The 27,795-nt window shown below is 30.4% G+C and overlaps 1 protein-coding gene across 1 annotated transcript; it reads right to left on the minus strand.

The window, feature by feature from the left end:
• Window positions 1-442: 442 nt before the first annotated feature.
• Window positions 443-17,684, minus strand: LOTGIDRAFT_157391 (hypothetical protein; the record flags this gene model as incomplete). The annotated part of the gene is made up of 4 exons (XM_009049603.1): window positions 443-532; window positions 10,408-10,575; window positions 13,078-13,198; window positions 17,635-17,684. The coding sequence occupies 4 exons, from the start codon at window positions 17,682-17,684 to the stop codon at window positions 443-445; spliced, it is 429 nt and encodes a 142-aa protein (XP_009047851.1).
• Between the last annotated feature and the right edge of the window lie 10,111 nt (window positions 17,685-27,795).

The following is a 27,795-nucleotide window of genomic DNA, read 5'->3' on the forward strand; positions in this document are numbered from 1 at the left end:
AGAGTATCAGTGAGACTTAAGTTTCATACCTTAGGAAGTCATAGGCCATGTTACCCAAACAGGTTCTAATCTGTCAGGCGACCAGTTTAGATTTTTAGGAGCTAAAAGGAAGCACAATTTCAGATATTTGTGCTTATTTTTTTTAAATTAAGATTGATTCCCCCTCAATCCACAAATCTACAAAACAGATGCCTCAAGCTCACACTAAAAAATACACATTCTTAATGTCTTGGAATAGTGATGTCATTTTTTCTTGAATTACAGGAACTACAAACCACATACAGGAATAGGAATTCAGTATAAGAGTTCCTGCTCCACATTCAAAGCATCAAAATCTCCTTAGAATCTCTTTCATGGATCAAGCACAAGATTTATTCCAGATGAGATGTTGAGAACAGATTGTCGTCTAAGATATCTTCCATCTGAGCTAAGAATACTGGTACTAACCTGCTAATATTCTGAAGATTCTCTTTCTGGACATAACCTCTAAATGTTCTAAACATTGACTCTTCAATTCCTTTATGTCCATATCCTGAAAATTAAATTAAATTACATTTTATGGTCCTTATCATTATGTTATTATTAAAATTTCTGAAAAACAACATCTTAATCTTGAAATTTCCATTGTTCAGAATTCATAGCACTTTGTATAGGTTTTGAAGCTTTTACACTTATCAAACTTTTTTAGTATCATAACACTTCTAGCTTTGTTATAGAATAAAAAAAGTTGCTAATTTTGTTCAGGTCTTTCAGCTTTTATAGCTTTATTACAGAATTTTTTCAGGTTTCATAACACTTTAAGATTTGTAACAGTATAGTTTCTAGCTTTGTTCATGTTTCATACCATAATAGTTTCTAGCTTTGCTCATGTTTCATAACATCTTAGTTTCGAGCTTTTCGGGTATCATAACATCTTAGTTTCTAGCTTTTCAGGTTTCATAACATCATAGTTTCTAGTTTTACAAGTTTAATAACATCATAGTTACTATCTTTACAGGTTTCAAAACATCATAGTTTCTAGTTTTACAAGTTTAATAACATCATAGTTACTATCTTTACAGGTTTCAAAACATCATAGTTTCTAGTTTTACAAGTTTAATAACATCATAGTTACTATCTTTACAGGTTTCAAAACATCATAGTTTCTAGTTTTACAAGTTTCATAACATCATAGTTTCTAGCTTTTCATATTTCATAACCTCACAGATTCTAGAACTTTAGATTATAACATCATAGTTTCTAACTTTACAAGTTTCATAACATCATAGTTTCTAGCTTTACAAGTTTCATAACATCATAGTTTCTAGCTTTACAAGTTTTATAACATCATAGTTTCTAACTTTACAAGTTTCATAACATCATAGTTTCTAGCTTTACAAGTTTCATAACATTGTAGTTTATTGCTTTACAAGTTTCATAATATCATAGTTTCTAACTTTACAAATATCATAGCATCATAATTTCTAGCTTTACAAGTTTCATAACATCGTAGTTTCTAACTTTACAAGTTTCATAACATCATAGTTTCTAGCTTTACAAGTTTCATATCATTGTAGTTTATTGCTTTACAAGTTTCATAATATCATAGTTTCTAACTTTACAAATATCATAGCATCATAATTTCTAGCTTTACAAGTTTCATAACATCGTAGTTTCTAACTTTACAAGTTTCATAATATCATAGTTTCTAACTTTACAAGTTTCATAATATCATAGTTTCTAACTTTACAAATATCATAGCATCATAATTTCTAGCTTTACAAGTTTCATAACATCGTAGTTTCTAACTTTACAAGTTTCATAATATCATAGTTTCTAACTTTACAAGTTTCATAACATCGTAGTTTCTAACTTTACAAGTTTCATAACATCGTAGTTTCTAACTTTACAAGTTTCATAATATCATAGTTTCTAACTTTACAAGTTTCATAATATCATAGTTTCTAACTTTACAAATATCATAGCATCATAATTTTTAGCTTTACAAGTTTCATAACATCATAATTTCTGAATTTACAAGATTGTAAGTTTTGTCTAGTGTGACATTCAGAAATTCTTTCCCACTACTTGAGCATTTAACAAATTTCTATATGTTTTTAATTTTTTTCATAGTCATCAGTTATATTTTTTGCCTTCTGATTCTATGATATAAACTTGATGTTTTATTCTTTGTATATTTATATTCACTTTAAAATAATGTATAGAAACATTATATAAAGATCTAGTAAGATGCAACACATTCAAACCTAATTTCTATTGCATGTTTTTGTACAAGTGGAACAAAGGAATAAATTTGAATAGCGAATCAATTTTTGAATCTGAACTCATGCCAGTTTTTAAGCCAACTTACAGAATTTAAATTTACAAATACCCTGAATCACATCAAGACAAGAAATTTCCTGAATTTTTAGATTTCAACTTAAGGCATTATGAGAAATCTATGCAAATTTATTGAAAACTCAAAGAAAATTCACAATTAATTGGATTTCTTTCGTCTACTCGGCTTTCAAATTAGAAAATAAGAAACTCATTAATAGGAAATTATGTGAAATAAAGCGAATATGCCATAGACAGAATGATATATGGCCTCCTTAAAATGCTAAAATTTATTGATCCATGCGACTAAAAGCAAAATTTGTTTTTTTAGTCATCAAATGAATTTTAACAAGCTATTTGAATTTGTGATTGTGTTTGGTTGGGAGTGTTTGTTTGGCCGCGATTGTCAGAGTAAAGCTTATTATCAATTGTTTCAATCAAAATCGATCAATAATTCATGTGTTGTTTTAAAGGAAAATCAGGTACAGAATAATTAGCAAATCAATAAAGTTGTGATGATTTGTTCACTAATTCATACTTGACAATATATTATGGTCAAATTAAACAGCAAATATTAATGGCCAGGTACATTTCATTCAATTACGCCTTTTATTTTCTCAATATTGATTGTTTCAAATTTACTTCAGCTCTTAATTTAGATGAGATTGACAAGCATGAAGCCATATTTCTTTTCAAATGCTTCAAGAGCCTCGAGTGGAAGTAGAAAATTAAATTTCAAAAGCACTCAAACTTTGATTGTTTCAACCAATGTTTACTTCAAGATTCTACTTTCGATTTCATTAAAGCTTCATTTTCTTTTTCATCAAAACTGATCAACCTTTCCAATAAACCAAGACAAACTTTCTAAATCAAGTTTCATGCTTGATGTTTTCTCAAATGCACTTCAATGTCAGCAAGAATGCACAAAGGTACAAGCATCACCGACTGAGTAAGTTTCATTAAAGGAATGATTCATCTATAAATACATGTTAAAATTATTATTATGCCATACTCTTCTTCATCCAACTGAACAAAATTGTGTCAAAATAATTTGTTGAACTCAACTCTACGTTGGTATTGCTCATATACAATGTAATACACTTATGTACAACTCTATGATTGTATTCCTCATAAACACTCTAATGTAGTATAACTCTAAATACAATGTATTACTCATGTACAACTCTATTATACTTCATTACTTTAAATAACTCTATCATTGTATTACTCATAAACAACCCTATAGCTGTATTACTCATAAACATCTCTATTGTAGTATAACACATATACAATGTATTACTCATGTACAACCCTTTCATACTTCATTACTCTAAACAACTCTATAGTTGTATTACTCATAAACAACTCTATAGATGTATTTATTACTCATAAACAACTCTATCATTGTATTACTCATAAACAATTCTATCATTGTATTACTCATAAACAATTCTGTCGTTGTATTACTCATAAACATGTCTATTGTAGTATAACACATAAACATGTCTATTGTAGTATAACACATATACAATGTATTACTCATGTACAACCCTTTCATACTTCATTACTCTAAACAACTCTATAGTTGTATTACTCATAAACAACTCTATAGATGTATTACTCATAAACAACTCTATTATTGTATTACTCATAAACAATTCTATCATTGTATTATTCATAAACAATTCTATCATTGTATTACTCATAAACAATTCTGTCGTTGTATTACTCATAAACATGTCTATTGTAGTATAACACATATACAATGTATTACTCATGTACAACCCTTTCATACTTCATTACTCTAAACAACTCTATAGTTGTATTACTTATAAACAACTCTATAGTTGTATTACTCATGTAAAACTATATTGTAGTACAACTCATATACAATGTATTACTCATGTACAACTATTTTATACTTCATTACTTTAAACAACTCTATAGTTGTATTACTCATAAACAACTTTATAGTTGTATTACTCATAAACAACTCTATAGTTGCATTACACATAGATAACTCTTAATTGTATTAATCAGCATTTTTCAAGTCCAACTCTATACCTTCCAACAGTTAGGACACATGAATGGAATATCAATAGAAATCCAGTAGTTCAGAGTTTTGGAAGACTGTTGTTCTTTCAGAAAAATCCTGCACAGCTTTGAGAGATCTCCAAAGCTGAAAGCTTATAAGCAGATTAATGACTTAGGGACATTCTTGCACAAGAAATAAAAAAGACAACTCTGTGAGCTTCCATGTCATTTTTTATAAACATTTGGATTCAAACATTAAAAAGTAAGTTGGGAGTCCAACTGAAGAAAACCAACAACAAACCACAATTAGACAATGTAAAAAAAAATCAATAAAAATTACTTCAAATCTTAAAAAAGGCCATTACTTTTTTCTTAACATTTCAATTATTATTCAGTTTAGACAAAACCGAATAGAAGACTAGACAAAAATACTCAGACCTTTAAATCACATTAAATAGGCAATAGTTGAATTTATACGGTCTTAAAATTTAATGTCATTGAATAAAGAATTTAATAATGGAATAGAAAGTCTTGGAGTGATTGGTCTCGCTGGGAGATGTTAGTAGTTCCTATATTCTATTATACAGGGCCAATATATTAATAATAATTCAATTAATATTGACAATTGATTGCTTTTAATACAATTAGATATTCTACAAGAAATGTTTTAACTCATTATTTAATATCAGAGTCCTAAGAATAAACTAAAGTTTGTTCCAAAAGTTGGCACTTGTGTAGCACTGAAAGAATGGTCATGGATTAAAGATTTAACCAAACTGTCACATATCAATTCTGTATCCCTAAGAAACTATCTTCAAACTGAATTTAACTGCTTCCCTCAGAAACTTTTTTTTTTTTTTTTTTTTTTCCTCAGAAACTACCTTCCAATTGAATAAACTACCTTTCAATTGAATTTAACTGCTTCCCTCAGAAACTACCTTCCAATTGAATAAACTACCTTCCAATTGAATTTAACTGCTTCCCTCAGAAACTACCTTCCAATTGAATAAACTACCTTCCAATTGAATTTAACTGCTTCCCTCAGAAACTACCTTCCAATTGAATAAACTACCTTCCAATTGAATTTAACTGCTTCCCTCAGAAACTACCTTCCAATTGAATAAACTACCTTTCTATTGAATGTTAATTGCTTTCCTCTGAAACTACCTTCCCAATAGAAACTACTTCCCCACTGAATGTAGCAGCTTTTCTCAGAAACTACCTTCCTACAGAATGTAACTTCTTCCCTCAGAAACTACTTCCTTCAGAAACTGCCTTCCCACTAAATTTAACTGCTTCCCTCACAAACTACCTTCCCAATAGAAACTGCTTCCATTTGAATATAACTGATTCCCTCAGCTACTACCTTCCCAATAGAAACTGCTTCCATCTGAATATAACTGATTCCCTCAGAAACTACCTTCCCAATAGAAACTGCTTCCATTTGAATGTAACTGCTTCCCTCACAAACTACCTTCCCAAAGTAAACTATCTTCCCACAGAACGTGACTGCTTTGCCCAGTAACTACCTTTCCAATGAAATTGCTACCTCAGGAACTACCCTCCCAATAGAAACTACCCTCCCAATAGAAACTGCTACCTCAGAACTATATCTGTTATGGCCAAGATATATCTGCAAAATTCAAAGCTACAAATTAAAAGATTCCTATTGTTTTTACAAGTGAAGTAAAAATGTATTTAAAACCATGTTTCTATGATAATTGCAGTAAATGGCCTCCAGTAATTTCATATTTGGTGTCAAGAAGTAAGGTAAAGTCAAGTGTTTAGGCCAATGTCTTATAGCATAATTAACAGAGAAAAGCCATATTTTGCCCCAAGATGAAAACAGTTTTAATGCACACTTCAACACCTCTAGACATAATTATGATGTCAAATATTGTTAGAAAGCTGTGTTTTTGTCAATTAAAGACACAATGTGAAAAGATCTAATGACATATTGTTTGACATGACAATGTGGAGAAGAGTTAGTGTGACAATTAGTTCAAGACAAAGCAGACCAGTATTTCCAGCTAACAGATTACCTATATTGCACAGCAGTCATAATACTTTTTGAGTTGAAATTCTTGATAGTTGTTGGAAGCCAACAGAAACTTTTGAAATCACTCGCTGTAACATCAGACAATTTTTATCTTCAGGAGGCAGATGAGAATCCTTCTCGGTTCTGACTGATCTATCCCACTGCCACAATGTGTTACCTGAACTATCCTACAAAGTTTCAATCTGAAGACAGTTGAGAATGTAGACCATTCTAGGCCAAAAACTTAAACTGCTTTCAGATTACTAACCTCATTTGTTCTCCTGATTTAGCTTGGGATTTTGGTAATGTAAACAAGCCACCTTTTTTAAGAAAAGCATAATGCTATTCCTTTCCATTTACACTAAATTTAAGAACCACCTGGATTTTACCTTAAAGCATATGGGTAAATTTCATAACTGACTGGTTGAAACCAGACCAGGAACTTCACAGCCAAAAATCTCCCTATCTGACCTTAAATTTAGGCATGTAATGAAATAATTGAAAGTTCAATATTGGAATTGATAAGAACCATTTTTATGGGTCCAAAGATATCTTTCAAATAAAACAAATCAAACTCTTATGAGTAGTGATAAAATTGGAAGAATTCAATGGTTGTGAGATGGAAATTGAAAGAAAGCTTCCAGAACTGATTCTGAAAATATTGCCAATTTTTTCCAGAGATACCTTAAAATTTTGATGCTATAACAACTTGTTGCTCTCTCTGTATTATCTTTAAAATAGACTACTCCAGACATTTCATATGATCAACTTTAATTTCATTTGCACTGTTCATGAATTTATTATCCAGTGTATTTAAAAGGATAACCAAAACTTTTATCTCATTATGACGGTTTAACACTTTGGAAAATTGTGTAAAAACATGCCTTAATGATGGCGGAATTTGGTTGGTTATCTGGCTGCTATTTGGAAGTAATGATTTCCTATCCATAAACCGCCTGTATCAAGCTGTTGAATTTCTGTCATTTCCAATCAGTGTTTGAGAAAATTAAATTTCATCTGAGCCATTCAGCAATAACGTAAAATGACAGGATCCTAATTCGTGACATGATTCATTTGTTTTCTTTAGTCAGTGCGTCTTCTCTTATTTCTTATTAGACTTCACACATCTCAACAAGGCACTTAATCAATTTTTAAGTCTGTCTCTTTCCAAACCAATATCCTTATGAAAATTTTATCAAAATTATTGATGACGTGGTCAAGATTGGAAAATATCGGGCTGACAAACGCCAGGTCAGGGTCAGACTTGGATAATTACCTAGACATCCTAAGATAAATATAGACATAAAAAACTCAATCACTTCAATATAGCTAGTGAAAACAGACTGGAAACCGCGTTAAGCTACCTTGAGAAACAATATTCACCACAAAAATACAAATAAAGATATGATGTGTGTCAATTGAGATAAATACTGTAATATTCATATGACTATAACCAGATGAACCAACTTTTAGACCAGAATATATCAATCTTCAATTGACCAATATCTAACTGACTTAGCTTCATCTGTAGTATCTAAAGAGTAACCGCTATGGTGTTAATGTTAACAGGTAAGCATTATGAGAACTGTGGTTATTCTGGCCCTAAGGAGATGGTCGTGTATTACTGATCTGAATGGACATGATAGATTGGTCAATTTGATGAATTTGGCGTATTTCAGAAAAAGATTTACTGTGCATGTCCTAAAATAGACTAAAGTTTTTTGCCATTGTTGTTTACATACAAAGAGAACAGATCGTGGACTGCTTAATTTTAGTGGAATGTCAATAAGAATACTTGATTGCACTCTGGTATACACAATATAAGGAACTTGTGTAAAAGGGGCTAAAGGGCATACAAATTTAGTTACAGAGCATGGACTATATTATTCAACAGAAATCAAATGACTTTAATATTACAGAACACCTACATAACCATATCTATCACAGAGTATTTTTTAATTTATATTTCAGAGACTATAGGGGAAATCGGCTTAGCCGTGGAATGCTAATAATCGAACACATTCATGACTTGAGCAGGACAATTGGTAGGACAAACCACTCTTACAACTGTTTAAGTTGTGCATCATGTGATACACAAACCAACTCTATGACATCAAGGCCGATCTCTCCTATTGAATATTGGTCAAAGTGTTACCAAATATCCAGAAACCCTTTCAGTGTTAAAGATCAAGTATTTTTCTAGTGTCTTTTTTTTGAAACCTGAAACTGCATTTTCATTTAAAATCAAAGTCAATGTCTAATGCTTGTGAAGCCTATGAAATGTGTCTGAATTTAAAGCTTCTGATCAATAATTAAATCTAAATGTACTTTTATTATTATGCCACAGGTTTGTAAAACTCTTTCCTCATAAACTCACATACTACAGGAAAGTTTTCCCTTTCCAAAAAAACATATCAGAGACAAATTAGGAAGAAAAACCATAGAAATTATAGGTTTTGCAAATAAGAGATTTTTAGAATATGGTTTCAGATACAAAGGAAGTGGTTTAGTTTGTAAACCAACAACCAACATACTATCATAAAAAGCTTGTATGAATGAATGTACTTGTAAACCAACAACCAAAACACAACCATTAAAAGATAGTATGGTAAACCAATAACCAAAACATTATCATCAACAGATACCAGTATCGAGCATTGGTTTTATTTGAAAACCAACAACCAATGTACACTCAGATTCAGCATGTGTTGACTAATCAGTGGTTAAATTAGTTAACCAATGATCAAAAACAATTACCAGATCAGATCATAGTTTGTTTGTCATTACAGAAATGACCAAAACACAATCATAAAAAGATCTGAACCAAATGGTTTGTTAACCAACCATTCAATTCATTCTGGTAATATGGCATCAATACTGAAACACTTTAAATATCTAGATCATGTCTTTCTCCAAATGTATCAAAGGAAAAACCTCGGAGGCATCGTAATAAAATCATTTAATGTATCCTTTATTATTTTAGAATTCCAAGTCTGTGGACCATAAAAAAGTCATTCTCTTGGCTTAGATTTGATATTCATAGAATGTTTTCAGACACCAAATTGAAATGAATAAAAACCATTTCCTTTTTAATCATTTGTGACTTAATCTATCACTTTGTAAAAATACTGAGTATATCATTATAGGCCACATACAATAAATTACCAGTTACATTCCGTCATTGACATCTATGGCTGTTGACATTTATCACCTTGAAGGACTGATGTTAAATTTCATAAATCTGGGACCATTATATTTGAGACTTTGATTTTCAAATTCCTATTGAATGGGATTTAAATTTTTTAAGATTGTCTCAACCATAAAATGTTGCTCTACTGCATTTGACAAACCATCAATCATAAGCCCTTTAAATTATTCTGCTTTAATCCTGAGAGTTGGATGCTCCCCAGTTTGAAATCTTTAATTCATGACATTCCCTTCCTTCTTGAAAAAATTTAGTGACTTTGTGAAAATCAGTACAGCTTCACTTTAGTTAAATCCTTGTATATATTATTATATATTTTTGGTTTATATATATATATTGGCCTTTCTAAGTCAAGAACAACCAGACGCTATCTCAGGGTGGTAAAGTTTTCAGGAAGTGAGAGGTCTGGATAGAATAATATTTTGTTTGAAAGTCTCTCCATTATTGAGTCAATTTGAATTGAAATCTTTGTTATGTCTGTTCAGGAAACCCACCTAGAGGACTTTGTTGGAAATGAAATGTTAACTGAACAATTTCAATATTTTTTTTAATTGCCAAAAGCACTATAAACAGCATGCAAAGCAATTAACTCATACAGAGTTCAAAAGGCATTCTAATTAGAATTTCAAATAAAATATTTTTGTATACAGCCATCACATGACATAAATAACATGGGATAAAATGACACTCTTTTGTATTCAGTAATTGTAAACATAAAAACACTGTGGTTACTTGACTTTTGAATGCATCCTCATTAAGACACAGCTAACAAATACAATACTTAAGTCACCTGAAATTCTTCAAATTATCTTACCATTAAAACTTCAGGCAATATCATGTTTAAACTGGAACCTTGTACAGAATCAAACATTTGCTCCAACATTTCAGATGGTTCCCTCCAGTAATCACCTATTGGTCTGACTTCTTTACTAAGATCCAGGTAAGGATCTACAGGTTCCTCTTTAGCTGCTTTCCTTTTATTCTGAAAATATAAACTTAAATAATTGAATATACTACAAATCTGCCTTGACTAAATTTTCTTCCAATTTTGAATTCCTAAAATGGAAAGATTAATATTAGAACATTCTCTGAAAGTTTGAAATGAGTGAAAAGTGCCATTACCATCCTACCTAGTCTAATTGAAAGAAATCAGATTGAAAATTCAAATGGTACAATCCAAACCAATGCAAGGATCTAACCTTTGGCCCTAAGCTAGCAAAGATAGGTCTAATTCACAGAATTCACTTGTCTCCATTCTCAAAGCAAGAAGCTTAAAAAAAATTTCTTTAGGACATCTGCAAAATTTTTTGTATGGCGATTGCAATATACATTCACTTGTCTCCATTCTCAAAGCAAGAAGCTAAAAAAAAATTTCTTTAGGACATCTGCAAAATTTTTTGTATGGCGATTGTAATATACAGAAGAAATGAATATTAAATAAACTGAAATGTACCTTAAAACAGTTTTCATCAAACAAGTTTTGGCAATAAATTTATTGAAATAATTGATATATGGAATGTGAATATGAACTGTGTATGTTTTTACAGCAAACATCTGTTATTTTCAACGAGTGTAAAATCAACTTAGTTCTGACTATTTTGTTAAATCTAAATTTCAAATTGATTATAATTTATCATAGTGAAAGCTGAGTTAAGTATATGTGAAGTATAAATAAATGATTAGCATATGGTTAAGAATTTCACTTTTTTTCAATTAAAGGGAAATTCCACACAATAGTGTGTTAAAATGTATATATGTATTTGTCATCAATAAATGGCTATTTTGAGAAAAATGTTTTGTTTTGTGTCCTAAACAGACTAAAAAGTTATATTAAATCATCTCTGTACACATCTTTCCCTTTTTTGTTGTAAACATCTTTCCCTTTTTGAGCTTCAATGCATTCAGATGTTGTTTACAGATGAACAAAATGATATACTTGTTTTACTTAAATTTTAAGTGTCAATTAGTTTTAGCAAACATTTAGTTTGGTATTTTTATTTAATTTATATAAATTATATAATAATATATTTTTTTTTCATTTTCAGCATAAAACAATAATTGATTCTGCAAATGGAACTGTGCTACATTCCCACTGGTGTTTCTAAACTTCACAATTTTGAGTCCCATCACGACATCTCTACATTCTACCTAGAGATATACCCTTTAATACATCAATCTAATATAAAACATAATTGAAAACACTTAATATTTTTTAGCTGAATACTTTTAAAGATTGTTAACTTTGAAGAGTACCACTCCAATATTTCCATCAATTTACATTAAAGTTTGCAAACTCGAGAGCATCTGTATGTTTCTCCTTCAGTAAAGGGTCAAAGAAATAGAATTTTTAAAATCAGTGCTCTTTTGGGCTTGTTGAGAGGTTACCAAATTCCTCTTTTCAGAGGAGCTAAAACCACAGCCTAATTTTATCACAAGTGGTGATTTGGTGTGTCATATGCTTCTTTGTAAGCCTTGGTAGGTCTAGATTCAATTATCCACAGGCTGAAATTATACTATTTCAGCTTTTCTCATGTCAGTGATGTAGGTTTGAGCATGAATAGTAGTTCTAATTGGAATATAATCTGAGGGCATATGTGGTGCTATCAACCATATATACATTAAAGGTCTTTTACAGAAAGAGAAATCAAAGAAGGGTATATCAATGCATTTGTTCTGGCACACTTTCCACATTGCATAATACATGATGGTTCCTGTCTTCTGTAGCCTGGACACAAACTCCACTTCATTTCAAAATTTGGGGTCATTTGAGTACTTATGACGTATAAAAATATATATTCATGCAATAGTACTAGGATGTCATACTGCCAGAGGTCATCTGAGCCACAGGCAGTAGGGCAACAAAAATATTGGTACAACAAAAGAAACTCTATTTCTGGTTTTCCTTTATAGTAGAGAAAATGCTTGTATATAGTTTTAATACTCGAGTTAGCAAGGTGAATATACTGTCTAAGGATCATAGCACACGAGTTTCATTAGAATGATCAAATCTTTTTTAAAGGCCACACCTTAAACTTCACTAGAAATGTTGAGGAAACTAACCACCATAGAGATTTCCAGATATTTTCAGAATTGTGACAAGGGCCTACAACCCAATTGTTGATTGCCTGAAATTAGTTAGTCATGTCCGACTGAGACTTCAAAATGTTTATTTTTGACAAATTCATATCATAGATAATATGATTAGATGTGTAAAAATTGCCAACAAATCTTGTATTTTTTTCAAGCCACAGCCTGGTTTATAAGAACATTTGAGAATTTCTGTGCATAATCCAATTTAAACCATGTATTTACATTCAAATATGTTTTGTGAAGTTATTTTCAGATGATTTGTGTGCTGTGAAGAATAAAAATTTCTAGAGAGAAATGATACATGATATTAATTAGAATTTGACACAAAACATCAATAACCAATTAAATAACTCATCTATTTTCAGAATTAAATTCAGAAATTTGACTACAATACCTTTTTCTCTGCAGTCTTCTTGCCTTTCTTATTTTTCTTAACATTAATTTTATTTTTCTTGGTGGCTGGCTCGTCTGATTGGGTAGAATCAGCCACCATTTTAGCGGCACTCATGTTTTCCCTGAAAACAACAATTAAATTTGTTATACTGCAGACATGAATAATTTTGAAGTGTGAAGTTCAATTTGAATTAAAGCTGTACATGTAATGTTTCATTTTCTACTGTGGGTAACTTCATTCGTTCCTCACTCATAACAAAGTTTTCATTTACTAATATAGCATACTTTTCACAATGGGGCCCGATTGGTTCCATAAGAAGGACCTAGTATAGCCTAGAATGAGGACAGAAGTGAAATATATAGATCCGTTTTCAGTGAGAACACAGGCTCATCATGTAAATATGCATGGAATCTATAATTACATCAGATTTTTATTTTTAAATGTGTTCTGGTTGGCTGAGATTGAGCTCTATCAGATGTCAAACAAATGATAGAAAGACTATATTCATTTCATTACTTTATACATGAATATGCAGCATTCTATTAAATGCCATCTAAGTTGACAGATTTTAACTTAAAATACACAATAATTTGTTATTTATTGTTGTGATGTTGTCCTTTTTCTTATTTCATACATTCAAATTTTAATGCCATTTTTTCATGAGTGACAGTTGTATAATCTGGAAGCTTCTACTAATATATATATAAAATCTATATGCTTAGTTAAGTTTTTATAACATTAAAGCAGGTGTATCTATAGTTTCAATTGGATGAACAAATTTAGTAATTTAGTAATTCCAGACAATTGTTTATATTCAGTAACTTTACAACCTCACATCAGCCCTTCCTCAACTCCCTGTAGACCAGAAAAAACAACGGTTGAAAGACATCCAATTTAATTGAATTTTATCTATTTAAATTTTATAAATACCGATAAACACTTCATAGAGGGGAAAATCTCATGAATGTTGTATGACTTTAACAGTACAAATCACCCATCTCTCAGGGTTTTTTTGTTTGAAACACACAAACAGTTTATACCCAAGAGACCAAACAAAGGGACTTTCGAAAAAATAAATTCCACTCCAAAATGAAAGGTGTTGAAATATTAAACAAATGAAGTTATTGAAATCAAATGATAGAACAGGAACTGTGAAGAGAAACAATATAGTTGTTTGAAAACCCAGAAGAATTGAGCATTAAAACCAGACAAATGAAAAGGGATAGTCAATTTTAATATTCCATTGATAATTGGAGTTTGAATTAACAATTTCTAAATCGTATTAAATTATTCACTCATTATATATGGTGTGCTTAGTCAGATTCAATGAGTGCCTATTATCTACTAAACTCAACTTGCCATGAAATTTGCTCAAGCAGAAAATAAAAAACAAAAAAAACTCAAAGACTTCTTTTTTTCCACTAATCATAAACAATCTACAATCTTTAAAATAATGTCGTCTTTTTAGAAGCAAATAGATGGTTAGCCCAACAAATTAAACCCAACCGATTCCTGACATTATATACAGATGGCACTATTAGGGCCAGACATAAAGTGTTACTTTTAAGGATGATGATCTATTTAAGAAAAGCATGGTTATTTGTGATATGATTTTTCATTCTCTAATTGACAGTACATGGTTCTTCATGACCAGTTTACCATCCTACCAATGTTAAAGCACAACTAATTACAGCTCCATGTTAGTCTGTTAATTGAAGTCTAATGAATGGTGATATGATAATTTTCATTATATTGTGGGGGAAACTTATTGTCTCAATTGATATGGTATGATTTCAATTATCTTACTTCAGTTACCATAGTTTGAATGCAGCTTTTAGCACTTTTAATTCAAACTACAACAAAATAACATTATAAAAGGTGGTTGATGAGAATTGAATTAAAATGAGAAAATCAATAAATAATTAAGTAAACTTTTATCCAAGATTTCAAATATCAAACACATATTGATTCATTGCAGCTTTGCTTTTTTTTTTTACCAGATATGTTTTCTTTTGGCCACTTATTCACTTTCTAAATCAATGTGCAGTTAGATTGAGTTTCACAATAGGCTAATCATAATTGTGTTTGATTATCAAAACATTAAAATTCTCTTTTTTGCCTTTAACAAAAAAAATGTTGTTAATTTCAATCTGTGTCATTAGAAAGGTTTCTTATTCATTTAATTGTTTACCATAGCAACCTGGACAGCCAATTGGCGGTCAAGGGTAAAGGCTTCAAATAACTATGTCATTATATCAAATTTACCACATTGTGGCCCTGATCGCTTAATTCATGCAGGCAAATAAGAGAAATGTATATATTTGACAGTGATTGCTGTATTAGCATGCAAATCAGGAAAACCATTAGCTCCAAATAATGGAAATTCTTTTGAAAATCAATGATTTTCTATGGAAGGGTTTTTGTTTCAACAATTTTCTTTCTGGCTATCATTTATAATACAGGCTATTAAGTTTCAGTCAATTTGTTTTGTACTTAATTCTTTGATAATTTCATTTATTGATATTTTGTAACCACTGGAAAGTCATTGTAATTTATATTGCAAATAAATAAAGATCTAAGAATTAAATGTCAAATCAAATGTGCCCAATTTAAAGTCAGCTGGAATCCATAGAAAGTGGGCTATGGAATATTGAAACCACTAAAACAAGGATTTATATCAATTTTTCAGCAACAACTCTTTTTGGTATATAAATTAATTTGAAACAAGGGCTTAGACTTAACGAACTCTGTTTTGAGATGCAAGCCATCTTCAGACTACCTTTGCGGTAAACCAAAACTTAAAGCTTATTACACATATATTCTTGTTTGTTACATGACTTCTAAAACTTACAGCATACCAGCAACTGTTATAAGGGAAGGTTGTATAGCAACAACAAAATATGAATATTCCAAAAGATGACTACAATTTTGTCATTACCAGCAAGGATGTCATGTGTTACAGAAATAAAAACCTCTATGGAAGGTTAGTTCCCTAAACAGAAAATAAAGAAAGCATCAATGATATTTTTTACTGTGTAGTCAATCCAAAGAAGTTAAGCACTGCAGAAGAGTTGGTGATAAAAATTCATCCAATCTGCAATAAGCTTCAACAGAACAACCATGAACATTTCTTTTTATGGCAGTGGGTTGATTCAATTGTTCCAAAAAATCCCAACAGTATTAATGTTAAAGCCAGTTCTTTAAATTTATCATAGAGGCATGACTTTTAAGTAAATTTTATTGAAACTCAAATAAATCCAACAAACGATAAAGAATCAAGTTCATTCTAACAAGTAACAGAAACATGACTTTAATTGGACTTTTATGTCCATTACAAGTTAATACCAGAGTAAAAATCTCACAGAAATAAACTAGATAAGATGATCTGAATGAATGCTATTTAGAAATGGATAGAGAAGTCTTTGGATAAAATCAGCATATTAATCAGATATCTATTAGAAAATTACCATAAAAATGACTTTCTTACAATAAAATGACAGAATTCTAATTACAAATTATTATATTTCTGTCAAAGGAATTTCACTTTCATTGGATTTATTTCACAGCGTGCAATTGAAATGTTTAATTATTCACTCGACACTCTCCAAATCTGCCTGTTAAAATCAAATCTGACAAACTTCAAAGATTATTCATCAAAGTTCAAGTGCACAATAAACCTCAATCCAATAAGCGTACAAAAATAATTAAATTTTAGCTTTTTTCATGTACGACAATTTTCTTTCAAGTGATTCCACCATCAAAGAGTCTTAAAGAAGTAAAGTTCGCCGGCATATCCATGCCATGAATTCAAAAGTATGGTATAAAATAAAATTCAATAGCCATAAAATAATCGTGTTTTATTTTAGTTCTTTATGGCAGGCCTGGACACACAAGATGAAATATAAAAACCAGAGTTACTGCTTCGATAATGAAACATCAAATGTGAACCTTTGAATAATAATGAATTAAAGTTCTCCTTTGTTCGTCAATATCAATAAGTGATTTTGAAGATAAAAAAAAATTATTAAAAAACTTTGTCTTTGTGGAAGACACGTTGTAACAATATATTATGATTAAATAATCTTTTTATGAAATTTTATCAAGAAAAACATAACACAGTGACGAGATAAATCAGATCAGAATTTACAGAGATTCCTTTTTTTATATTTCGTTAATTTACATATGTGATGTTAGCGAAAGATGAAAAATGGGGTTGTGAATATTAATAATTCTGCATGCTATCAAACAGATTAATTTTCACTCAATTCTATTGATCATTTGACAAGTTTAAACAATGAAAATGAAAAATTAATCATCAAAATTTTAATGAATTTCTTTCAAGTTTTTAGAGATTTTTAACACTTCACAGCCTGCAACCAGTATGCTGTATCTTTTTGTTTCAGTAAATGCTTTGATTCTTATCGATAATGACTTAAAATATTTCAAGGGCAACAACTCTTGATCGTAAAATATTCTATTCTAGACGACAGAGGGTGTAAATGCCAGATTATCTATAAAGTATCAAAGACAAGACTAGAAGTTTGTTGAGTCCCATACCTTATGCATTCTTTTGTTCTATTTTTCACTATATAATTTGCTCTGGACATCGTGCCTAGCCTATATTCACACCTTAATACAAAATATCAATTTTGGTATCATAAATTTATTAACCCACTATTCAAATATATATGTAAAAGTTCAAAATATCAAAAAGAGCCTGATTGAAATGAACATGAACAGCAAGAAATACCTTGAAGCATTGTGCGTGGAAATGCCAAAATATGGTATATAACTGAAGGGTTTAAGAGAGGGAGGGTGATTGATATAGAATACTATAATAAGAAATTAATTATGTCCTACAGTAATGAATGCTTTTCAAGAATATTTTTTTCTAATTTTGATTTGGACCACGTCAAAGCTTCAAGGGGTAAAAACAAATAAATACAAATTAGTGATGTATGATTTTTAATATAACTTCTTATATTAGCCTCTACGTATAATGTATGGCCCTAAGTTAGAGTTTCTAATTACGTTAGATAGAAATATAATGAAGAGCCTGTGGAGAATGTCCACTGGGAATAAATGAACTAACAAAAATTTGAAAACAAGACATAAAAAGGAAATTAAATGACAATGACAAACTAATCAGTGATAGTATGTATGTCAGGTCCGATGCAATTTAATCATTATAGGCACTAGCCACTTTATCATTCTATGGACTGAACTTTCTATTGATTTTCTATTAAAAACACAGAACAAATTTCAATAAATATCGGACATAAAAAAACTATCAAAGACCATTCTCCCTCTCTACGTCATATCAATAGCAGCACAAGAGGTAAAGAATGTAAATTTCAAAGATGGTTGCCTAGAAACATCAGCAAGCAGCCCACAGCAGAATGGGATGAAGTTTTAATACATCAAGGCATAATGATTGGCAGTAAACTCGAAATGACCTTTTATCTTAGAATATTAGAAACATTACAACCACTCGCTCAATCAATCTGCTTTATAACATGATTGGTTCTTCTTCCTAATATGGTCAAACCTCTACACAGATTTTAGACAGTGAAAAATGACAAACACTCCATAATTCCTCTTCAAACGTTTCAACTTGTTTTGTCTTTTTGACAGCCTCGTGCAATTGACACCTAGTAATTCATTAAATATTGAACAAACCGAGCGACCATATATCATTTGTACAATCATACGTATAGATTCAATCCAATTTTAACTCTTTGCATGTTCAAGTCCAATTATTATGTGAGCTTCCAACAGGAGAACTTGAGTCATAATTTACCTCTAACGACAACATTTGAGGAGTTTTTACGACAAAACATGTCATAAAGATTTCAATATTTCCGATCAAAATGAAATAATAATCAGACCTTTCTACACAAATTCATCTTTAATTTCATATTTTAACAATTCTATTTGCGTTGCTCAGAAATCGGCATTTCAAATTGGCATCATTTATCTCAATTATTGTATTATAGAGCTCCAAAATAATCATAGGTTGAATTTGGACAGAAAATAATTCACAATTTGAAAGATATGGCTGAAATGTAAGACAGATTGCTATATATAGTATGTCACTAAAGGACATGCCATCAGTCCATTATGGTCAGAACCAGAACTGGACATATTGACAACCAAGGAAATGTCATTTTTATAAATTAGTGATTTAATTATAGATACTAATCAAGTTTTTCTTTGACATTAAACTAGGGAGTTTCATGTCACATTTCTAAATCTGTTCTTGTTGATGAGGGTAACAATTTCTAAGATTTTTAAAGTAAGGTCTGAATGGTATTTGCATATGTGACACCATTGCATTCTAATTTATAAGTGAAAGTATTATTTCTGTTATGTAAGTTGCATGTAGTAATTCATCTGTATTAGCTGTATTTAACAGTTTTAAAAATGAAACTGATTTAACAGAAATAATACAAGCAACTAATTGCATTTACAGAAATATCACTTGTGTCTGATTTAACAGAAATTATAATTGTGACTGATATAACATAAATAACAATTGTGACAGATATAACATAAATAAAATTGTGTCTGATATAACATAAATACCATTGGTGACTAATTAACATAAACACAAATTTTGACTGATTTAACAGAAATACCACTGGTGACTAATTAACATAAATAACAATTGTGACTGATTTAACAGAAATAACAATTGTGACAGATTTAACAGAAATACCACTGGTGACTAATTAAAAGAAATAACATTGGTGACTGATTTAACAGAAATACCACTGGTGACTAATTAACAGAAATAACAATTGTGACTGATTTAACAGAAATACCAATTGTGACTGATTTAACAGAAATACCACTGGTGACTAATTAACATAAATAACAATTGTGACTGATTTAACAGAAATAACAATTGTGACTGATTTAACAGAAATACCACTGGTGACTAATTGACAGAAATAACAATTGTGACTGATTTAACAGAAATAACAATTGTGACTGAATTTACTGAAATACTAATTACTACTGACAGAAATACATGTACCTCTAGCAACGGAACCATTTACATGTAATAGAGAAACGAATTTAACACAGATGCTATTTGCAAAAGATTTAACAGAACTATTGCTTTTACCGTATTTAACAGAAGATAATGTACTAACATTGCAATTCTTTACTAAATGGAGAGGGTTAAGAAATGAGATGAAATGATTAACATAATTAACATGTTTATTATTATTTGATGGTAAGTACATAATGAATGACCATAAAATCACTGACTATAATATATCTAAGAGTACATGTATCGGTACACAGTATATATTTTTGACAGAATATGATCATTTGAATTGTTTTGAAGGTCAAGCCACAAGATAATACAAGTAATAAAATATGAATAACTCTATTTCATTGAATGAACTTATATATTTATAACATAAAAGCTGTTTATTTCAAAAAATTTCATACATCTATTCATGTATTTAAATCCCATTGAATTTGAAGTCCACAAGGTGTGTGGGAAAGGTCAAAGTTTTTTTTCATGCGAATTTTAACGACTGTTCAATAACATCTATTGAAATCGATTTATCTGACTTTTGTTTAGTATTCAAATATTAAGAAATTACTGATTCTACTATTGAAGTGTATGGACAATAAGATTGTTAAAAATAAAAACACCCCCAAGAAGTAAGTAATTGTCTATGAAATAAATATTAAAAACATATCAAGGACATCCAAGACTATGTGGTCAACGATGCATACAGCCGTGTCTTTCTTCTTCTCAAAGCCCTTAACATTTCTATTCTTTAGAAATCTAAGCTTCAACTCTTGTCACTCTACTCAAATATTAACAGTTTCAATTATTTAAAGGTGAAAGGGATCCCAATGACAACCATGTGTGTTTTTTTTATACCCAAACAATTCTCTTTCAAATGGATGAATTAAATTGTATTTGTCATTTAACAGTGATTATCATTTTTTACTCAACCATTGAACTCTCTTATTATTCAAAATTGCTCAGATAAAAATATCTACACATAAATTGAACATGAAATTATAAGGAAAAATATTTTAAAAATCCAACACAAGGCCTAATCAAGCCTAAAGCATACATTCATAACAATGTAAGAATACTAAAATATGAGATTTACATATACATGTACTATCATGCCTTCAACTTTTTAATGAAATTTAAATTGGTTTGGTCCAGTAATTTGATATGTCAGAGATGAGCGAGGTCAATAATTAGTTGCCCTTTATGACTTTTTAAAAGATGAATTAGATATGCAGTTTGTCTATAATTATTTATTAACTTATTAACCCAGGAGAGATGGCTGTAAGTAGTCTCTGCTATGATGGCACAGCAAGTTGTATTCTTGCATAGAGGTTCAATGCCAGATAGTGCCAAAAACCCAATCCAAGTCAGAAAAGAAAAATATCATTGCACACTGCATGGCATCAACCTAATAAGGTATAAAAAAAAGTTTGACTAAAACTACATTTCATTTTGATCTACTTAGTCTATTTTATTTTATGATTATATACAATGTAGTTACCTATCCAACCAACAAAGCATTTAGCAACAAGAACAAAAGAGTGCATATTTGGGCAAGTTTGGATACAGGTCTGTCTAAGGTATGTAAAAGTTATCACCCTCATTTTGAACAGCACTTGTTATTATCATAAACATACAGTAGCATATTTAGGGGAAGGGCAATTGGGCCATGGCATCTCCGTCCGGTCTGATTTAGAAGTGAAAATTAACCCTCTAAACGCTCAAAATTTATCTCAGGCCATTTGAAATCTGAGAAGCTTTGACCCTTGTATCAGAGAGACACCTCATTTTTGGCCCCTTCCTTAGGCATTTCCTAGATACACCCCTGTATATATCCTGTCATATCCTAGTATCTATTAGACTTTTAAGGCGATGCAAATTTAATAATATAACAAAAAATATTTATTGCATAAAAGTTGAGTTTCTATTGTTATAAGAAAGAAAATGTAAGATAGAAAGTCTTGATATGACAGTCAAGATGTAGAGTTAAGATTTTGACTGAGTTAAAAAAACAAAACACAGTTTTACAGATGTTAAAATATTCTCTTAAATTTCATCTTTTGTTCATCTATTGTATTATGATCTGATAAATATATTTCTACTGGCTCCCATCCAATCTAAATATTAACTTCACTCTATTTATTTTTTTGTTGTGGGAGTACTAAAAACTACCATCATACTAAAACCACTAATGTTCTCTAGTGTAGGTAGCATTTTGTCACATACCATCACGAAATGATATACATGTACTATGATAAAATGGCATGAAAAAAAATGCCCAAAAAAAACTCTCAAAGAATAAGCTGAATGAACAAACCTAATCCCTATGTGATACCTGGTTTCTAGAAAGTGCTCATGACAACCTTCACAGCAACATCAATTTTGCAATAATCATTTTAATCCAGATGGAGTTGAAGAAATGAAACTCACAAGATGGAACCTGACCTTGAGGGCAATTTTGAATTTCCAGATCTGACCTTCAGAATGACCTTTAAAAAGAAAAGCTGTTGAAGCACCCCGTTCGTTCACTAAGATATTAACATCAACCTTATCAATATCTCAGAAACACATGACTTTGATATTAAATGATCCCATCCTATCTTTAGCAAAACTAAGGATTGGGCAATGAAATAAATTTTACTAGAAAAGAGGCTTCTTTTCCATGTCACTACCAGTACTTGTTTCCAACTGTTGATGGTGAACGTACACAGCCTTAAGCACAAGGGACCTCTTCAGCTATCTAAATGTGCATCATTGACAGGGGATACCAGTTAGCAAATTAAGAAGGTTGTCTCTATCTATGACAGGCCCAAAGCTAAAGACTTGACTTAACTTAGCTATAAAGGATATACATGTATTCATGAAGTAAATAGATTTCTTGCATATTAAAAAGTCAATGTCTTCAAAATCTGCAATTAATTTTCATCAGTATAGTGTAATGTTATATTAAAGATTTAGATGTTTCTAGAATAAAGTCAATATTTGTTTATTTAGTTATTATAAACACAGATCTCGTTTCAGTTTCACAAATTTTTTGGCTCGGCATGTTGTAAAATTCATTGTTAAACTATGTAAAGTATGAAACATATAAAACCCAACCGAATGTCAGAAAATGAATAAATTTTCAGAATGTTGGTACTTTTTGCCGAGGCTTAAAGGTAAAAACAACAAATCAATCGCGCCATCTTTCTTTGAAGAATTCAAAAGATTTATTTATCTTAGAAAAGGTTTTTAAAAGTGAAACAATAATATTCTGGTATTTGAGTCTGATGGTAACCAGCTTTTCAAAGTTATTTTCTCGAAAGGCTTCAAGGTATGGATAGCAGGAGAAAATATCAAGCTTACGTCAGAACTTTGATAAAATAAGTTCAACATTCACCTTGTGACCTTTTAAATGTAGATTCTACGATTTATTTGATATTTGAAGGAAGTAAAAAGATGGTGGCCAGCTAATAAACTAGTTGAAATTAAACGCTATCTCGGTATATATTTAACTGGTCAGACCCGGCTGGATTGGCAAGAAACAAAAGAAGATAATTAAGGTCATTTGTTGATTTAAACATTAAAGCCAGACGAATGAAAAAATAAGAGAGAAATCCATTACAGAAAACTTATTAAATATAACCGGTCAAGACTTTGCCTGTCTTAATGAAGAAATGTCAAGTTTAGAAAAATGATTTTCTTTGAAAGATAATCTAATTTTGTAGTTTTAATTCTGTGAAATATATACATGTACCAATCAGAATGGTGTCCATTCCATGAAAGACTTGATCTTTGATCTATGGTCACGTAAACTTTTACTGACATGACATTCTAAGACAAAGTAATTATAAGATTTTTAGTGAATGTTTTGTGATTTTTGTATGCCATGAATGTTTAAGGATTGCACAAAAGAACCTTGAATAGAAGATTCTAACATTTAGTCATTTCAAAGAGATAATAAATAAAGGCTATGTGGTCAATCCTCACTTTTCGAGGAAGAAAAAGGAAACTTCTGTTTCATTTCTGATTTTCCTTGAAGGTGGTAATACTTCTAATAACATATGATGCAGTATTCATCTACGACAAAGGCATTATCGAGGGTTTGCAATTTTAGAAATCAAGTTTAAAATCTGTATATTTGACAGTAGTGAAAATATGCTTTTTCTGACCCGAAGGGAAAGATGGATAACACCACCCCAAAGCTGAAGATTAAAGGAAAAAATAATGGCTTAGTGGTAATAATAGCTCAGAGAATGCGTACAACATTTTTAAAGGATCAGGTTTAAATTTCTGAACTAGTGTAATCTTAGAATACCCAGCAAAATAATTTACCAATACAGCCATTAAGTACAACACAATTTCCTCCAATTAGACAAATGGTATAATTAAGTTGAAATCTGGACATTGTATCTAGAGAAGGACTTGGTAATTGAGAGGCAGACGTGAAAATCAAACAATCACATGACAAATCACAGGCCAACGTCTGTTAATCCACCACAAATCCACGCTTTTCAATTAAAATCTTTCAATTCAATACAAAGACGACCTCCAATTAGTACAAGTAATTGCAGGGTTATGTAATTCTATATGGTATTTTATGTCATAAATTGTAATAGCAATACAAAGGAGTTTGTCACACAGAGAAATACTTCAGATGTTTTTCCCAATTTACGTGTGATTTTAGAATAAATTAAAGAACAAAACAATAGGTCATTACCAAAGGTGATGATTTTCTCCTATTTACAAGTGTGACATTTAATTTTGAAAGAATAACAAAGGAATTTTAATTAAACCTAATTACATAATAGAGTTTATATATAATGAGACAATTTTCATTGTCATGTTGCCTAACCTCAGCAAAACCATTTTGTCATATTGGAACAAGCTTTTTTTTTAATTACAGATAGATGCAATTTGGTTTTTCAATACTCTTAATGAAACTTAAAAGATCAGAAATTTTCTCAATAGGCCTTAAACAATTACACTAATGTAGGTATAATTCATTTAAGTACTTATACTGAATACTCAGAAAATGATTTTAGAATTTTTAAATGCCCAAAATAAAGCATCACCATTACAGGCAACTTTGAAAGTTTCAAATTTAGAACAATAACAAAATCAATTTGATTAATTCACATTCAAAAACTTTTCAATTTTTAAGTTTAACAATTTCTATTTTGAGTTTTTATTTCATTTCAATATTGTAATCAATGAAATTAAATCTGCAGTTTCAATTTTTTTTTATTTTGATTAAAAGGATTGTGATGGGAGGCATAAAACACAATGAGTGGTTGCCATGGTAATGTAAACAAAGTTTGACAGTCACCTGGAGGTTGATAATTAATGAGAATGAGAGACAGGTGGAAGACACAGGACTGGATTAATTAGTTACTCTAATCACATCATTAAAGTCTTTATTAAACACTCTTTATAATCTATAAATATAGCAAATACTTTAATCATACCTGAAAAATAAAGGAGTAGAAGTTGAATGATATTTATCTGGTATGACAAAAGGTTTAAAATAATTCTATTGACATTTCAAATCAAGTGATCTTGTTGAGGGATGGGTCATAATAGCAAACAGAACTGGAAACAAACCACATACTTCTGCATTAAGAGATGCTAGGATCGAACTTGTGCAATTCACTTGTTTTGAGTGCAAGTCAACGACAGGTGAATTGTTGATGAGCACACCGAAGGACACTAAGGTCCATGAGAGATGAACATGATCATAACCATATCTTCGGACAGGGCATTATAGATATTCTCTTCTTGACATTCTAGTCATCACACCATACTAGTTCTCCCTTGAAAATACTTCATACCATTATTATATAGACATCACATCATATCACTTCTCTCTTGATGATACTTCATACCAATATTCTATAGATGTGACATTATACCATTTCTCCCTTGATCATATTTCATACCATTATTATATAGACATCACATCATACCAGTTCTCCCTTGATCATATTTCATACCATTATTATATAGACATCATATCACTTCTCTCTTGATGATACTTCATACCATTATTATATAGACATCACATCATATCACTTCTCTCTTGATGATACTTCATACCATTATTATATAGACATCACATCATATCACTTCTCTCTTGATGATACTTCATACCATTATTATATAGACATCACATCATATCACTTCTCTCTTGATGATACTTCATACTAATATTATATAGACATCACATTCTACCAGTTCTCTCTTGATGATACTTCATACCATTATTATATAGACATCACATCACATCATATCACTTCTCTCTTGATGATACTTCATACCATTACTATATAGACATCACATCACATCATATCACGTCTTTCTTGATGATACTTCATACCATTATTATATAGACATCACATCCTACCAGTTCTCCCTTGATGATACTTCATACCATTATTACATAGGCATCACATCATATCACTTCACACTTGATGATACTTCATACCATTATTATATAGACATCACATCCTACCAGTTCTCCCTTGATTATACTTCATACCATTATTACATAGACATCACATCATATCACTTCTCTCTTGATGATACTTCATACCATTATTATATACATCACATCCTACCAGTTCTCTCTTGATGATACTTCATACCAATATTTTCATGTTTACTCATGTTTTCATTGATTTAAAGACTCATTCCAAAAATAGATTTGAGATGACCACAACCAGTATTGAAACTCAATTACTAAAAATAAATTCCAATCTTTAGAAATTGGAAAGGAGTTTAATAAATAAGCTATATCTGACCACTGTCCAATTATCAAAATGAGAAAATTTGGTGTGGAACTGACATCATTATGAATATTGGTTCAATCTTGAATTTCAAACTATCTAGAAACATTTCTATTGATTGATACAGGGTGGAATGTGTTTAAACAGTTGAAAAATCCAGATGCTATATATTGATCCTAGTAAGACAGGCCAGTTCCAATTTATTTTCAGCTTTTCTTTACCATAACTGACATGAATGGTTATCTGCTCACTTGTTTTGGTTCAATAAATGTGGAGATTTTGAATTTTATGAGCAAGATCATTCTAAACCTATTACAATACTGAAGTAAAACCAATCAGTAGTGCACAAAACTCTGCATTTGTACTGTACACAAATTAAAAGTTTTTCAAGAAGAGATATTAAAAATATTTCCTTTTGAACACCTTGCTCTACACTAACCTGCAAATTATTAATCACCAAACACAATTTCAAACCAGAGAGTGGTAGATATAAGCTTTAGTCTTATAAATAGCAGGATTTCCTTTTTTAAGAACCTTTCTATTCTTTTTGAACCATTCTTGTGTGATGCCTCATATCTCAGTCAGACAACCAGTAACAAGTAACATTACCTGTACAATAATGGTGTCACAACCTGGTTAGGAAATGATCCAAGAAATCTCCTTTGGAATAAAACATGTATGTAATTTGTATGGCCTAATATTGGAGTATGGAGGAAACAAAATCAAAGACTATCATAATACATCATAACATATTATATTGGACATAACAATTCTTCCTATCAGATCAATTTATATCACATATACAAGGTCAAACTTTACATTATCTTTATACCACTTGCTGCAGATAAATCTGGTTGTAGGGAGCTATCAAGAATGAACAAAATGGAATTTGTTATTTCAATTCCC

This window comes from Lottia gigantea (genome assembly GCF_000327385.1).
Source record: "Lottia gigantea unplaced genomic scaffold LOTGIsca_14, whole genome shotgun sequence".
Taxonomy (NCBI): domain Eukaryota; kingdom Metazoa; phylum Mollusca; class Gastropoda; family Lottiidae; genus Lottia; species Lottia gigantea.